At 46.7% G+C, this 13943-nt stretch overlaps 1 protein-coding gene across 1 annotated transcript in view; it reads right to left on the reverse strand.

Moving 5' to 3' along the window:
* Positions 1-1587: 1587 nt before the first annotated feature.
* nnt (nicotinamide nucleotide transhydrogenase) overlaps positions 1588-13943 on the reverse strand; it is a 39300-nt gene continuing 26944 nt past the window's right edge. The window contains exons 19-22 of the mRNA XM_048259713.1: positions 11006-11087; positions 5612-5730; positions 5170-5285; positions 1588-1910 (exon numbers count right to left, since the gene is read on the reverse strand). Of these exons, the coding sequence (XP_048115670.1) occupies positions 1770-1910; positions 5170-5285; positions 5612-5730; positions 11006-11087 (458 nt within the window). The 3' untranslated portion in view covers positions 1588-1769. The remainder of the gene's footprint in view (positions 1911-5169; positions 5286-5611; positions 5731-11005; positions 11088-13943) is intronic.

The raw sequence follows: 13943 nt of genomic DNA on the forward strand, positions 1-13943 counted from the left end.
GTAATAGGAAACACTGATTAAAAAAACAGACTTGAGGGAGCCCCTAGGTGAACAGAATTCTAGAAGGGCTTGGGGACACTGTCTAGGATTCCAAAACACAGAGCCTCGGAGAAAGTACTAGCGTGTGAAGGAGTAATCTTTTTTTTTATGTAACAGACTGCAGGGACAGAAAAAACAACCAAAATTGAACCCATGCTTTCACATCAGGGTTTTTTTTTTTTATTAAGAGTGATGCTCTATGATAAAGTCAAGAGAAGAGACATTTCACAGTATTTCAATAACATCACAATCCATGGCACGCAATGTCAAGACAACCCCCACACACACACACAAAAACACTTACTGCATATTGTGTACCACTGGGCAGGGTTTACCATTACATACCTACACTTCAGTACAATTAGGGTAACTTTTATACAAAAGATCAAAAGGGGCAGCAAAAATACAAAATACCATTTTGTCAAAAAGTGTTAATGCTTTCTAAAAAATACTCTGTTTAGCAAATTAATTTGTTTCCCCACATTATTTGCAAAAAAGGGTAAAAATTGCTTGACTGCTTTTAGGCATTTTTGTGGTTCAGATTTATCGCATAGAGATTACATAGAGGAATATGCACACAGCACAAACACACTCTCCAGTCAAAGACACCATGCTTTCCTTGTTAAAGCTAACGACAGCTGAATGATTAAACAAAACAAAAAAAGAAGACGGAATTGATTTAAGTTGGAGGAAGAAAGTTGGTTTGGGTTTGAACTATGAAGAGGTAGGGATGTTGTCATGTACTATACTCTCTATTGGTAATGTATGGTTTCAGGTCCCAGTTGGAAAAAAAAAAAGCATGAGCTACAATCGGGCTTAAGGCAAAAGCTCTAACAGATAAAAGCATGGCTGACTTCCTTCCGCTGAGCTATTATTGTTACAATCAGTTATCTTGCTGTGGAGTTAATTGAAGGAAAAGGAAATAATACTCTCGGGGGAACGGTTTGAATCTTAAGCTAACAAAGGGCGGCAGGGTTTTAAATAATCCATCTCACACTACTAATGCTGTGTTAAATTAGCCTGGCTTTACTTCATATCGCCACTGATCCTTCAAATCCTCGTAGCATTATGGAGGTAAGAGAAGACTTGCATTGTTTGAAGAGAAAACAAATTTGCAATCTGAAACTGTGTGTGTACGGAGTTCCTGTGTTTCGCACAAACACACACACGGTCATAAGCACAAAGTCACATGGCCACAAGAACAAAAATGAAGATAAAATAAAAATAGTAGGTCATAAACCATGGGCACATTTGTGGTTGTGTTTTGACAGCAAGTACAGTACATTATCCTACAAATACCACACCAGAGCCTACAAATATATATAGACAGAATGAACTGGGTCTAACTGTATCGTTTTCCTGTTTTTAAAAAAGCTTTCCGTTGTATAAAAGCTGACAAAATCTGACAGGAGTGGAATATGTAGGAGATACTGCACAACTTGTTGGATGCCTCACTCTTCTTCCAAAAATATAAGGGCAACGCTTTAGAACCAATAAAATTAAGGAAAAAAAAAAAGAAAAAAAAAAAAAGAAGTCCAAATAAAGGCTTATCAAACTTTAAATGCGCTGCCAGATAGTGGACTACCATATATTGAAGCTAATGCTTGTCTAAGGGTCTTGTTCACAAAGCTCACTCTATCCTAGCAGTCTACCACAGCGCCTGGCAGAGGAGAGGAGGAGAGGAGAGGGAGAGGAGAGGAGAGGCGAGGCACAAGTCTAGAGGCCATTTTTTAACCCTCGCGTACTTTCGACGCCAAGGCATCACAGGTCTTCTTGGCATCTCCCAGAAGCATGGAGGTGTTGGGTTTATAGAAGATGGGGTTATCCACGGCAGCATATCCGACTCCTAGCGATCTCTTCATCACGATAACCTGTTGTGAAAAACAGACAGTAGAAAAGCCCATTTAAATTCATTGGTTCAAACAAAAAATAAATAAATGTATAAAATTGTGTTTTCTCTGAGTTGTGATATTTGCCGTTTTCATCTCAAATCCTTAATGATGTTCAGGATGAGTGGCTGTAAGGAAGAAAATGTCTTGTGCTTCACAACAAAAACCACATTCATGGTTAATAAGAACTAATAAGCTTAGTTATTTCTTTCCATTCAGATTGTAACGCTAGGCATCTCTTCAATACTTAAGTCCCTCAAGTTAAGTGACAGGCAGGACAAGTTGTTCTTTGCTTCCCAGAAAGTGGGATGCACCTGCAAGTATTGGAAAATGGAGAAGAGCGGATGCCATGCACCGCACAAAGCCAGTGAACGAATGAGTGAGAAAGAAAAAAATAGAAAGAAAAAGGGACGAACTCTGTTCCAGCGACTAATGGATATTTAAGTATCTGCCATTTGCCAAATTAAGCATCATTAGTGTCTAAAACAAAAAGTTGAAGGCAGTGCGGTTCCTGGGAAAATAGGAAGGAGCGTCACCCTGATTGTGAGCATCTGTCGGAGCGAGGCGAGCATGGCGTAATCGAATAAATGAAACCAGAGAGGAAGACGAAGGAGGATGAAAAGACGTCGACGACGACTCGGGTCCCTGCCGCTGGTCTTTCCTTCGCCGGTTATTCAATACGCTGAAAGATATTTGGAACGAAACAACCATCACCACCACAAATCAGCAAAGGCGGATCCCTATTAATAACCCCCTTCCTCCTCCTTCTCTTCGTCCTGCTCTTTGCCCTGTCCCACTGTAGTCATCACTTTCAGGTCCTTCCCCGTGACCACTAGTGATGAACCCTTCCAGGTGATCAGTGACTGTGGCAGAGTGAGACCGCCACCCCCCCCACCCTGAACCCAATCTGCTCTACCCTCCTCTTGCAGGGTAGAGGTCGTGCGGGGGGCTCAAGAGACAAGTTCAAAGAGACAAGAGGGCTCCCCACAGTGGGACCTCCATCCTACATATAAATAATTCATTGGGGCAGATGGTTTGCATTGGAAGTTGAAGTGTGTGTGTGTGTGTGTGTGTGAGACTGTGGGTGGAGGGGGGGGGGCAGGTCCCCTCTGTCTGGGAGTAATCAGCTCGAGGGTGTACTGTGTCAGGATCCTGCCGAGAGACAACAAGGGAGGTAGAGATTTGACGAAAGGCAAGTGGGTGTAGTGATGGAGGGGTGACTGCCGCGGTGGGGGCACCATTACTGCTACTGCTGCTTTTGAGGGATTGTGATGTGGCTGGGAACTCCACCCAGTACAAGTCCTACAGCCACAAAAACAACCCACAACTAAGCCTGTTGCTTCGCTAAGTACCTGGTCCAACCTTGGACTGTGCTTACGCAAGGAGCTGCAGTGACCATAGGGGTAGATTAAAGGCCTAGTCACACCAAGAACGATATTGATAACGATAACTATAACCATAACGATAAAAGCGTTCACACTGAACAATGACAAAGTCTCTCCTTGTGTTAATGAATGTGACTGTTAAAATTGAATGGGTTCTGATCGGCTATTAGCTTTTTATCGTTCTGAAAATCGCTCTGTAAGTGATCCCCAACGATATCGTTCTTCATGTCGTTATAGTTTATGTGTGAACGTCGTCATTCATATTAACGAGAACGATATTTATTTATAGTTATTATACGGCTCTTCAGAATGCTAGTAGAAGCATTGACTTGAATGGGATTTCCCAATGTTCTACGGTAAAATAAATTCATGTAATTACCGCTGCAAACATATAATTACTGCTGTCAATGGCAACGGGTTTTGTGCTGCTGATCATATTACTCCGCAAGTATTCCAGTCACTTCTTGCATTGGAACTTTATTCAAAAGTGAAAGCAGACAGTTGATCAGCTGTGTTCTAAAGAATGTTTGATTCAAGTTCAGCCTATGTGTTAATTATAGCGTTGAATTATTTGTTTCTCAGCAAAAAAGCCATGGCACAACACATAAACGGTAACAAATAAACTTTTGCATAAAGAGACACATTGTGGAGTTTATTTTTGAGAGAGAAGCTTCAACTTCTGGGTATGTTTTGGCAAAAGTAGGTAGTTATCTTGCTAACTCTGGCAAAATAATGTAGTTTTAGGTGTTGCAGCCACAGGGATAATGTATAGATGAACGCCGGATATTCTGTCTTCTCATTTTGCATTATGGGAAAATAATCTTAAGATAGTCTTAGTCCGTGTTTCAAGGACATCCCTTCAGGGCGTTGGCGAACATATTTCTCGTCTCGTCTGGCCGAAATGAACACTAATTCAAGTTCACCCTATTTGTTTTCTCAGCAAAAGCCATCAGCTGGCTTTGGCAAGTAGCTGTATAATAAGCGGGATAATGTATAGAGCGCCCGGTCATTATGGGAAAATCTGGTTAGCCCTGTTATTTTCTATTTTTAATAATACCCGGCGTTCTATACAATATCCCTTACTTATCGTTATCGTTCTCGGCGTGAATGGGCCTTAAGAAACGAGCTGCCTACGTGAAGCAGAGTGGCAGTGGAGCTAGAGAAGCGGGCCCTGTTTAGTCTTGGAGCATGTGGGATCCAGGGACTTCCCAGGAAAAGAGAGACACTGCGCAGAGCAGCGGCTGTGCCAGAGCTGGGCAAGGAAAGGGAACGAAAAAAGGAGGCCCTAATTTAGGGGAACGTTCCACTCGGATGCTCCAAAATGTCATCATTCCAGAGGCAGCGAGTCAGGGCTCTAATGGAAGCCGGATGAGATGTGAAGGGGTGCGTTGACCCCGCTACACCTGTGTTGGAGTTCTGTTGCTTTGGCAACCCCAGAGAGAGGGGGCAAAGAAGATGATGGGGCCCCAACTGTTGAATTGTACCCAGTAACTAAGCTCTAAACAGATGATCTGGGGTCTGTGTCCCAGAAAGCAGGCCTGAGCATTTATTTGTCTTTCCAAAACACCAGCCTTCATTTCAGGACCTCAGGTTCATTTGGATCCCTCAAAGCAGACACCTTCTTTCCATCCTGTACGAGACACTTTCTTTCCATCCTGTACAAGGTTATCAAATCACAATTTTGCTAAGCTTAATGGATGAAAGATGCCAGAGATCTGGACATATTTAGTTGCCTCTTATGTTACCAGACAAGAGACAGATCCATTCCAACCTCCGCTGAAGGAGAACATTGGAGAGGAACACGAGGTTTGAGACTACAGGAGTGACTAGCGAAAGGAGACAGCAAAGTTCCTCACCTGTTTGGACTTCCACACCTCCAGCACAGGCATGCCAGCAATGATGGAGTTGGGGTCCTCTTGAGCGGCAGAGTTTACTGTGTCGTTGGCACCGATGACCATGACCAGGTCAGTTTCTGCAAACCAGACGACACATTTTATCAATGGATCATTTACACAGAAAACATAAGAGACAAACTGACTAAGAACACTGAAAGCTCTGTAGTCCCAATCAGAAATAACAAACCTTTACATTAACTCAACTAATGAACGCTTTGCCCATATTGTCTACAATTACAAATACCACAAACTGCTACCATATAAGGGTGGTGACAATACTAGACAGACACAAAATTCAGAAAACACATTTCAGCTCATCTATTTTCGAAGACCACAATAATGTGGGCATTAGCCAAAAGTCCATTTAGGAGTCGCTCGTGTCCTGACAGGGTTTGAGCCATACCAGTGAAGTCCTCGTTAATCTCGTCCATCTCCAGCACCACGTCATAGGGCACACCTGCCTCCGCTAGCAGCACGTTGAGCTGCCCTGGCATGCGGCCTGCCACGGGGTGGATGCCGAACCTGTGGAGGCACAGCAAACACATGACCTCACACATACAGTACACAAGGGCCATAACAGTCTTGTTTTACTGAGCAGGGAGGCACTGAGTAAACCAGCTCGGTCTCAAGAGCACCGGAGAAGCTGAAGGTCAGGGAAAAAACACTGCATGCTATTTACGCTGACCTGTAGTGGTAATGTCTGTAGAAGTCTAAGCATATATATATATATATATATATATTCATTAAAAAGGGCCCACAGAGAGAGAGAGAGAGAGAGAGTGTTGAGGGATGTGTGTACAGGGTGAGGGCAGTGTGGAAGAGGTAAAGGTCAAGCTGTGGGAGAAGGGTTAAGAGGGAGGAAATAACAGCCGTGTGTGTGTACATATAGTGTAGTGTGTGTACAGTTTGTGCGTCTGCTGTACATGTGTGTGTGTTCATGTGTGAATGTTTGTCTAAAGGAGTAAAGATTTCGAGCTGAGCTGTGTGTATGTATGTATGGAAGTAGTGTGTGTTTAAAGCTGGAGGCAGTAAAAAAAAAAACTTGAGCTGAGGAGGGAGGGTGTGTGTTTTCTTGTGGAAGAGTGAAAGAGGACTGCTGCAGGCAGGGAGGAACTTTATGGTCAGAGTGGAAGACAGACACAAGACGGACAGAAAGACCAGAGAGTTGGCCACATCCACCCACAAAGGATATGCCCTGCATTCTACACATGCACGGAGCACAAAATGACCCCTTTTGTCTCCACCTAATACGTTCAGCAAAACACACACACACACACACAGGAACCATGACCTCGCTCTCCATTTGTCTCATTTCTAATTTCCTTCAAGTTTGCTTTGTTCATACAACCCTGTGCAATGGATCGGAAAAGGCCATTTCATTCCACTTCCAGAACGGCGGCGGACTTATAAATTTGACTGGCATGTCTCAAGTTAAATCACCCTGCTCCCACGACCGCATCAAAGCGCTCCCATGTCTGCTAGAGCAATCATTGGAGGGGAGGAGAGAGAGAGACGAAGAGGGCACTGGTGCGGAGGAGAGAGACGAAGAGGGCACTGGTGCGCTGTGGTGCAGTGGGAGCGCTGGCCTTGGGGCGCGCGGACATGCCCCCATGTCTCCCCTCGCGCGGACATGCCCCCATGTCTCCTGCAACGCTCGTCCACCGGCCTCATGCTTCCCCTCTCATTACCACTCATTTTCCCATTTAATGGCCGTCAGCGAGCGCCAACACACTTATCATCGGTTTACCACAGTGCCACCGCCTCCACACATGGGTCACATCCTGGACATGACAGAGAGAGATATGAGATAGAAGTTAATGGAGACTTTTATTTCCCAATAACCCATTTCATTTTAAAATATCTATTCCTACGATTAAATCCTTTAGCTGATGGCTCCCATTTAAAACATTTGTTTTTGTAGCATAGTCACATCAATAACTATGAGGTCACCTTCAGTCAGGTTCAATTTCCAGCAAGTATCCGATGACTGCAACGTTCCACTTCCCACCTCGACACAACAATGCTCCACACACACACACACGCACACACACACACACACACACACACACACACACTTCTGTAGACAGCGCCTGAAGCTAAAATTCCCCAGTGACTGCAGTCTGACTAACCTTACTCAGATGAGGGAAGTATATCTTTCACTCCGTGGATGCATACAACTGGCCTTCTTTGTAATGGGCTACTACAGTCATCTTTCTAAGTAAGTATAAGTATGTATACTTTTTTGATCCCGTGAGGGAAATTTGGTCACCCAATCGGTGAATTAGTGAAACACAAACAGCACACAGTGAGGTGAAGCACACACTAATCCCGGCGCAGTGAGCTGCCTGCTTCAACAGCGGCGCTCGGGGAGCAGTGAGGGGTTAGGTGCCTTGCTCAAGGGCACTTGAGCCCACTGGTCGGGGCTCGAACCGGCAACCCTTCGGTTACAAGTCCAGAGTGCTAACCAGTGGGCCACGGCTGCCCAGGTCACTTAAAGAGATGCTCCGCAACAATTACAATCACATTAAGGCGGCATGTTTTTGTGAGCTTATATGGACATTGTCTTTTGAATCACATTTTATGGAATATCATGTGAAAGACAGATAAACACACTTAGTGTTTCCACCAACTGCCCAGGCCATGCAATATGTAGCTCTTTGGTCTGGCAAAAATGCAAGACACACCCCACCACCAACAGCACTTCAGAATGGACAGATCTACTGTAGATACTAGTACAACCATCACTATTTTAAGTAGTAAGTAAGAAATACAGTAATGCATTTTTAGAAGCAAAGTGAGCTGCTTGCACTGATCGATTACATTGCAATACAGCATGTTGTATTCAAAGCTGTCCCTATGAGAAAAAGCCCTGTGGTGCTGATGACCAGAGGCCCAGCAGATGAAGCGGAGGGTGGGGTGGAGGAAGAGAAGAAGGATGGGATGGTGGGATGGAGGAAGAGAAGGAGGATGGGATGGTGGGGTTCCCCCCCCCTCTGGCCACCCATCTCCCCCTGTAATCAACTACAAATGCTCTAATTGGCAGCAGCTGCCCAGGCTGCCAGATCAAACGAGTGAACGAAAATTACACAAGCTTCCGGTCTGCCTGCCTCTCCCTCCCTCTTTATTTTCCTTCCTTCCCTCCCACGTGCCCCCGCTTGCCCCCCATCCTCCTCGAGTTGTTCTCTTCCCGCATTCTGGTTCCTCCCAGCAGCAGGAGCAGTGCCTGCCGAGGACAAGGGCTTGAGGCCTTACAGCATAGGGCAGATGGAGGGAGGGTGGTGCAAGAGGGGGGCAGATGGAGGGAGGGTGGTGCAAGAGGGGGGCAGATGGGTGGTGGTGGGGTGGGACACAATCATTTGAAAAATAAGGAATTGTGGTTATGCTTCAGTCCCACCTGTGGTGAACTAAAATGACCTGGGAGGGTGGATCACTTTCTTCCTCCTTGTTTTGGGTGGTCAGAGCTCAAAGGGGCGGACGTTGTGTGTGTGTGTGTGTGTGTGTGTGTTCCAGAACATTCTACAGATGTAGCCACATCTCGCTAAGCCGCATGGGCGCTCCACGCCTCTCTTCCTCATCTCCAGCAAGGGCTGGTCTTACGGTTAACACCCCCATTCTAATCAGGCACTCTGAGGGCCCTGCTGTACAGACACAGCTCTCGGAGGGCCACTAAAGCAGCAGAGACGGATGGTGCCGATGAGATGCCGGACAAAGTGATTACAGGCCACACAGGCCCTCGCTTCACTGCTGACCAGTTGACGCCTCATTCCCCACTATGTACCGTGGGACCTGACTGCACAGGCATCCCAGCACTGGTATGTGTGCGGTTGCATGTGTTGCACAAACAGAGATGAGATGTGTGTGATGGAAAGAGTGATTAAGTCAGAGAGAATGTGTGTATGCATACACACGTGTGTGCGTATGTGTAAGACACACTCACTGTAGCTTGAACTTGCTCTTTACACAACACACACTCTTGGCGTACTGGTGTGTCTCTACTTGGTGCCAGAGTCGTGATTAAAACAGTGCAGACAACTACTATTTTGTGGGAAATAAACACTCACACACACACAGCAAATATTATAGGAAGTGGAGCAAGGAAGTCACTCAAGTTAAGCTGACAAAAAAAAAAGAGAGAAAATGTGAAATATTTCTGCAAAAAAAAAAATAAATAAATAAAAATAAAAATAATAATATTTCCTTGTTTAGAGAAAAACACGTCATTGCTAAATGTCTGACTAGCAGCAGAGCTCTGCACAGAGAAGTAAGAGGCCAATTGTTACTCAAACTGACTATATAATAGTCCATGTCATTAGGCACAAGCTCTAAAGCCCAACACAGTCTCCCTGACCCCTGTCCCTCCCCCTCTCTTCTCTTCCTTTACTCTCACCTTCTCTCTATAGCCATCCTACCATCACGAGAAAGACACACAACAAGAAACTGATTAACTCAAAATTTGCTTAAAAGAGTCTGTGTGAGGGAACTCCCCCATCTCCCCACCTCACCCCTGTTCCACCCAACCATCTCACTCTCCCCACCTCACCATCTCTCTCCCCCCTCACCATCTCACTCCCCACCTCACCATCTCACTCCCCCCTCACCATCTCACTCTACCCACCTCACCACCTCACTCCCCACTCTCCCCACCTCACCTCTATTCCAACCATCTCACTCTACCCACCTCACCACCTCACTCTACCCACCTCACCATCTCACTCCCCACCTCACTCTCCCCACCTCACCATCTCACTCTCCCCACCTCACCATCTCACTCTCCCCATCTCACCTCTATTCCAACCATCTCACTCTCCCCACCTCACCACCTCACTCTACCCACCTCACCAGCTCACTCCCCACCTCACTCTCCCCACCATCTGACTCTCCCCACCTCACTCTCCCCATCTCACCTCTATTCCAACCATCTCACTCTCCCCACCTCACCATCTCACTCTCCCCACCTCACCATCTCACTCTCCCCACCTCACCATCTCACTCTCCCCACTTCACCTCTATTCCAACCATCTCACTCTCCCCACTTCACCCTCAAGCCCTCCCTCCATCTTGCAGCACTGCAACCTGAGAGGCAGGCCTGTTCTGTGGCCTCACACACACACCTGTCGCTCCACAGCCGCGGCCCTTTCAGGCGGCCGGAAGGGCCCGGGTCCCCAGTCGGTCGGGACTTGGCGGCGCGCTCAGATGGCGCATTACACACGAGGACCCCACGGGGCCACAAAGAAGCCGCCGCACAATGGCACGGGTGACTGACGATATTCAAACCGCACTTTGAAATGGAGCAGAGCTACACGCACAACGCCAAAGAGGAGGAGGTGGAGGAGGAGACAACCGGGGACAGGAGTGGAGGTGGGACAGGGGTTAGAGGAGAACGTGAGAAACAGAGGGGGGAAGGGGGCAGAGAGGGAGAGAGAGAGAGAGAGAGAGAGAGAGAGAGAGAGAGAGAGAGAGAGAGGGAGCAAGAGAAGTGAGTTAGAGTGAAAGATAAAGATGAGGAAAACACTTTAGGAATACTTTGGGTAAAAAAAGAAAAAAAAAAAAAATGGGGAGCCTGAAAAGGTTTTCCAAGATGTGGCCTATAAATCACTAAGAGTTCAGAGCCTGAGCCTTCTGCAATAAAACCAGAAATATTTCCTCTGTGACAAGCCAGAAATATGCTACAAGTCAATAATGTCAGCATTACAACAAAACAACATGTACAAACATGGTTCCTTATGTAGGAAGCTTTCAATGAATGCAATATTGAGTATTTGAGGTTGATCACTTTGGCATGGCCTGTGACTCATACCTGACTTTCTTGCCCATCTCCCCCAGCATCTTGACCAGCTCAGCGATCGGGTACTGGGCCTTAGCGGCACACAGACCATAACCTGCAAAAAACAAAACAAACAAATCTGTTAAAATGTAGAAAAAACCCCCAAAAAAAACAACAAAAAAAAAAAACACACTACCCGTCTTACTACAGAAATATCCACATGCTAGTTCACACTCTCTCTCTCTACCTCTGTCAAACACACACACAAAGAGTTGTAACAAACACTTAAATACCCTGTGGACCACTGAATCTCAAAAACACATTGGCAGAAATCAGAGAATGTGGTTTCAATACAGCAACACATGAGGGAGCTCCTCTCATTGGAGATGAAATAATTGACCTTCTCATTTTATACCATAATAAACAAATACCGCAAAACAACTGCCACGACATCAAAGCTGCAGAGACCGTCGCTGAAAATGGTTTCAGTCCCTACCTATTTGCACTGCAGTCAGAAACACTCCACACAACACTACTTGAGAATCTACAGGTGGACCCAGTCAATATGTATGATCCAACACAGCACTAAGCTGCGTTTTCCTTAAAATAAATACAATGAAAGACTTGATTATTTTACTCCTGTCAATGTCGCCAAAGCACCACTGAAGTTTACTTCCATCTTTGGTGTGCCGTGAGGAAGTGTGTCGAATACTACTAGATTGGTCCTTATGAGTTGCAATGTGAAGTGTTTTTATGTGTCTGAAATGGCAAATTCAGAATAGAGCACCTGCGTACTGTATTTAAATTAGGTCTATTAAGTATAAATACTCTTTTGATCCTGTGAGGGAAATTTGGCCTCTGCATTTATCCCAATCCATGAATTAGTGAAACACACTCAGCACACAGTGAGGTGAAGCACACACTAATCCCGGCGCAGTGAGCTGCCTGCACAACAGCTGCGCTCGGGGAGCAGTGAGGGGTTAGGTGCCTTGCTCAAGGGCACTACTGCCGTGCCTACTGGTCGGGGTTCGAACCGGCAACCCTCTGGTTTGGTTACAAGTCCAAGCGCTAACCAGTAGGCCACGGCTGCCATTGTTATTACATCAACAGTCTAAGCCCTGCTTTAGATGGGGTGTTGTTGAGGCAGGGGGAGTTGCTTTAGCAGCTCCCCAACCAACATTCACTACCCGTACATCCCCCCGTAATGATTTTCCACTTTTTCATACCACTTTTTTTTAAACACAAGCATTTCTCCAAAAATGAAAACAATCGGACCCAGAAAAACGGCCGGTGTTTAGCGGGGGGAAAAAAAAGCACCCTAAATGTTTCCACAGATGTCAATCAGGCAAAGTGACTGCGACTGGTCCAATTACGTAAAACGTGAAAATGAAAACAAGACTCGCCAGAGCCTCGCATTTGCACGTCGGAGTCAGGGAGCAGCCGATCAAAACAGCAGGGGACCATTCCTTGTTGTTTTTAACAGCCTGTGGCATCCTGTGTGGACCGGCTCGCGTCCGATCTGGACGGAGCCACCAGCACAGCTCAGCGTTGCCGGGAATAGACTAAAAACCAAAGGAAAAGATCGGCCGCGGTCAGCGAACAGCCGCGTGGCCCTGGAGTTCATCCTCTTCTGCTTCCCACTCGGCCTCTTTCCCCTGCATTCCCCCAAGGCGAAAGAGCATGGTCGGGCACAAGTCGGGAGAGAGTGGGAGAAGGACAGGGGTGTGTGTGTGTGTGTGTGTGTAGGGCGGGGGGGGGGCAGGGTTTGGATGCCTGTGAGGCTGTTGGAGGGCCATTTGTTTTAAATAAAAAGCGCCGTCTCTGTTGTGCTTGGCCCCGGCGCCTTGTTTACTCTGGAGAGTGGCTTTATTATCATTTCTCCTGTTTCTCCTGTTCTGTTTCGAGCTTCAGTCCCACATCTAATCGTCCACAACCCCCGCCCCCCCAACCCCTCCACCCCCCCCCCCCAACCATCCCAGTCTTTTCCACTGTCCTGTCGTCTCAAATGCCTTGATCCAAATCCCCCATCCCACCCTGCGCCACCCCGACCTGCTGTCGGACCATAAAACACCATTGTAAACCAGTCTGCCGTGGAGAACAAAGCAGAGCGGGAGGCTGCCACACTTGCTGGCGGCCCTGACCGAGGCCCCGGAGGCCTGCTAAGATCGTTTGGACGAGCGGGTCAGTCCGCTCCGAAAAAAGAAAAAAGAAAAACAGTGAGTCATTTAGAGACGGGAGTTTGATACTCAACTCAAACAATTAGGCAACTTAACAGCCGCAGCTGGTGCGCTGAAGGTTAAACACGGTTTCCAAAAAAAAAAAAAAAATCCCGTCTCTGAAGAAGCCCTTCCAATAGTCTAAAAGCACGCAACTGGAGCGCACAAAAAGCAGTGAGAGCGCAAAAGGGAAGGAACTTTCCAGAAGTGATAAAGCTGACATTTCACGGAGAGGCCGAGGGGGCCTAACGAGGACATGACAGCGAGAGGGGTGGAGATGGACGGACAAATGTTACACAGTTAGGAGTCAGACGAGGCTTCAATAAACCCCTTTTTTCAAAAAACACGCGAGCATCTCTTTCCAAGACCACCTCGGCCTGCGCGCCCACGGACTCACTTGGGGAGGCACCCGGAGAGGAGGGGGTGGGGGGTGTTTAGAAAATTGCTTATGATGTAATGAGGTTATGCAAGGTTAACCAAACAGCCATAACATGCTGAAACATTTGTACAAGCCTCTCACAGCCCTCTGCTAAGAGGGAGAGAACTCGCACGGCCACCCAGACTGTGTGTGTGATAGAACACCTGAACCCTGAAATTGTGTGAGTGAGTGTGTGTGCGCGCGTGTGTGTGGGGAAGTAAGTATGTGTCTGTGTGTGTGTGTGTGAGTGTAAGTGAGTGTAAGTGTGTGTGTGTGTGTGTGTGTGCGCGCATGAGTGGAAGTAAGTATGCGTCTCTCTGTGTGTGCACGTGTGTGT

The sequence above is a fragment of the Alosa alosa genome, chromosome 12, assembly GCF_017589495.1.
Source record: "Alosa alosa isolate M-15738 ecotype Scorff River chromosome 12, AALO_Geno_1.1, whole genome shotgun sequence".
NCBI classification, from domain to species: Eukaryota; Metazoa; Chordata; class Actinopteri; order Clupeiformes; family Clupeidae; genus Alosa; species Alosa alosa.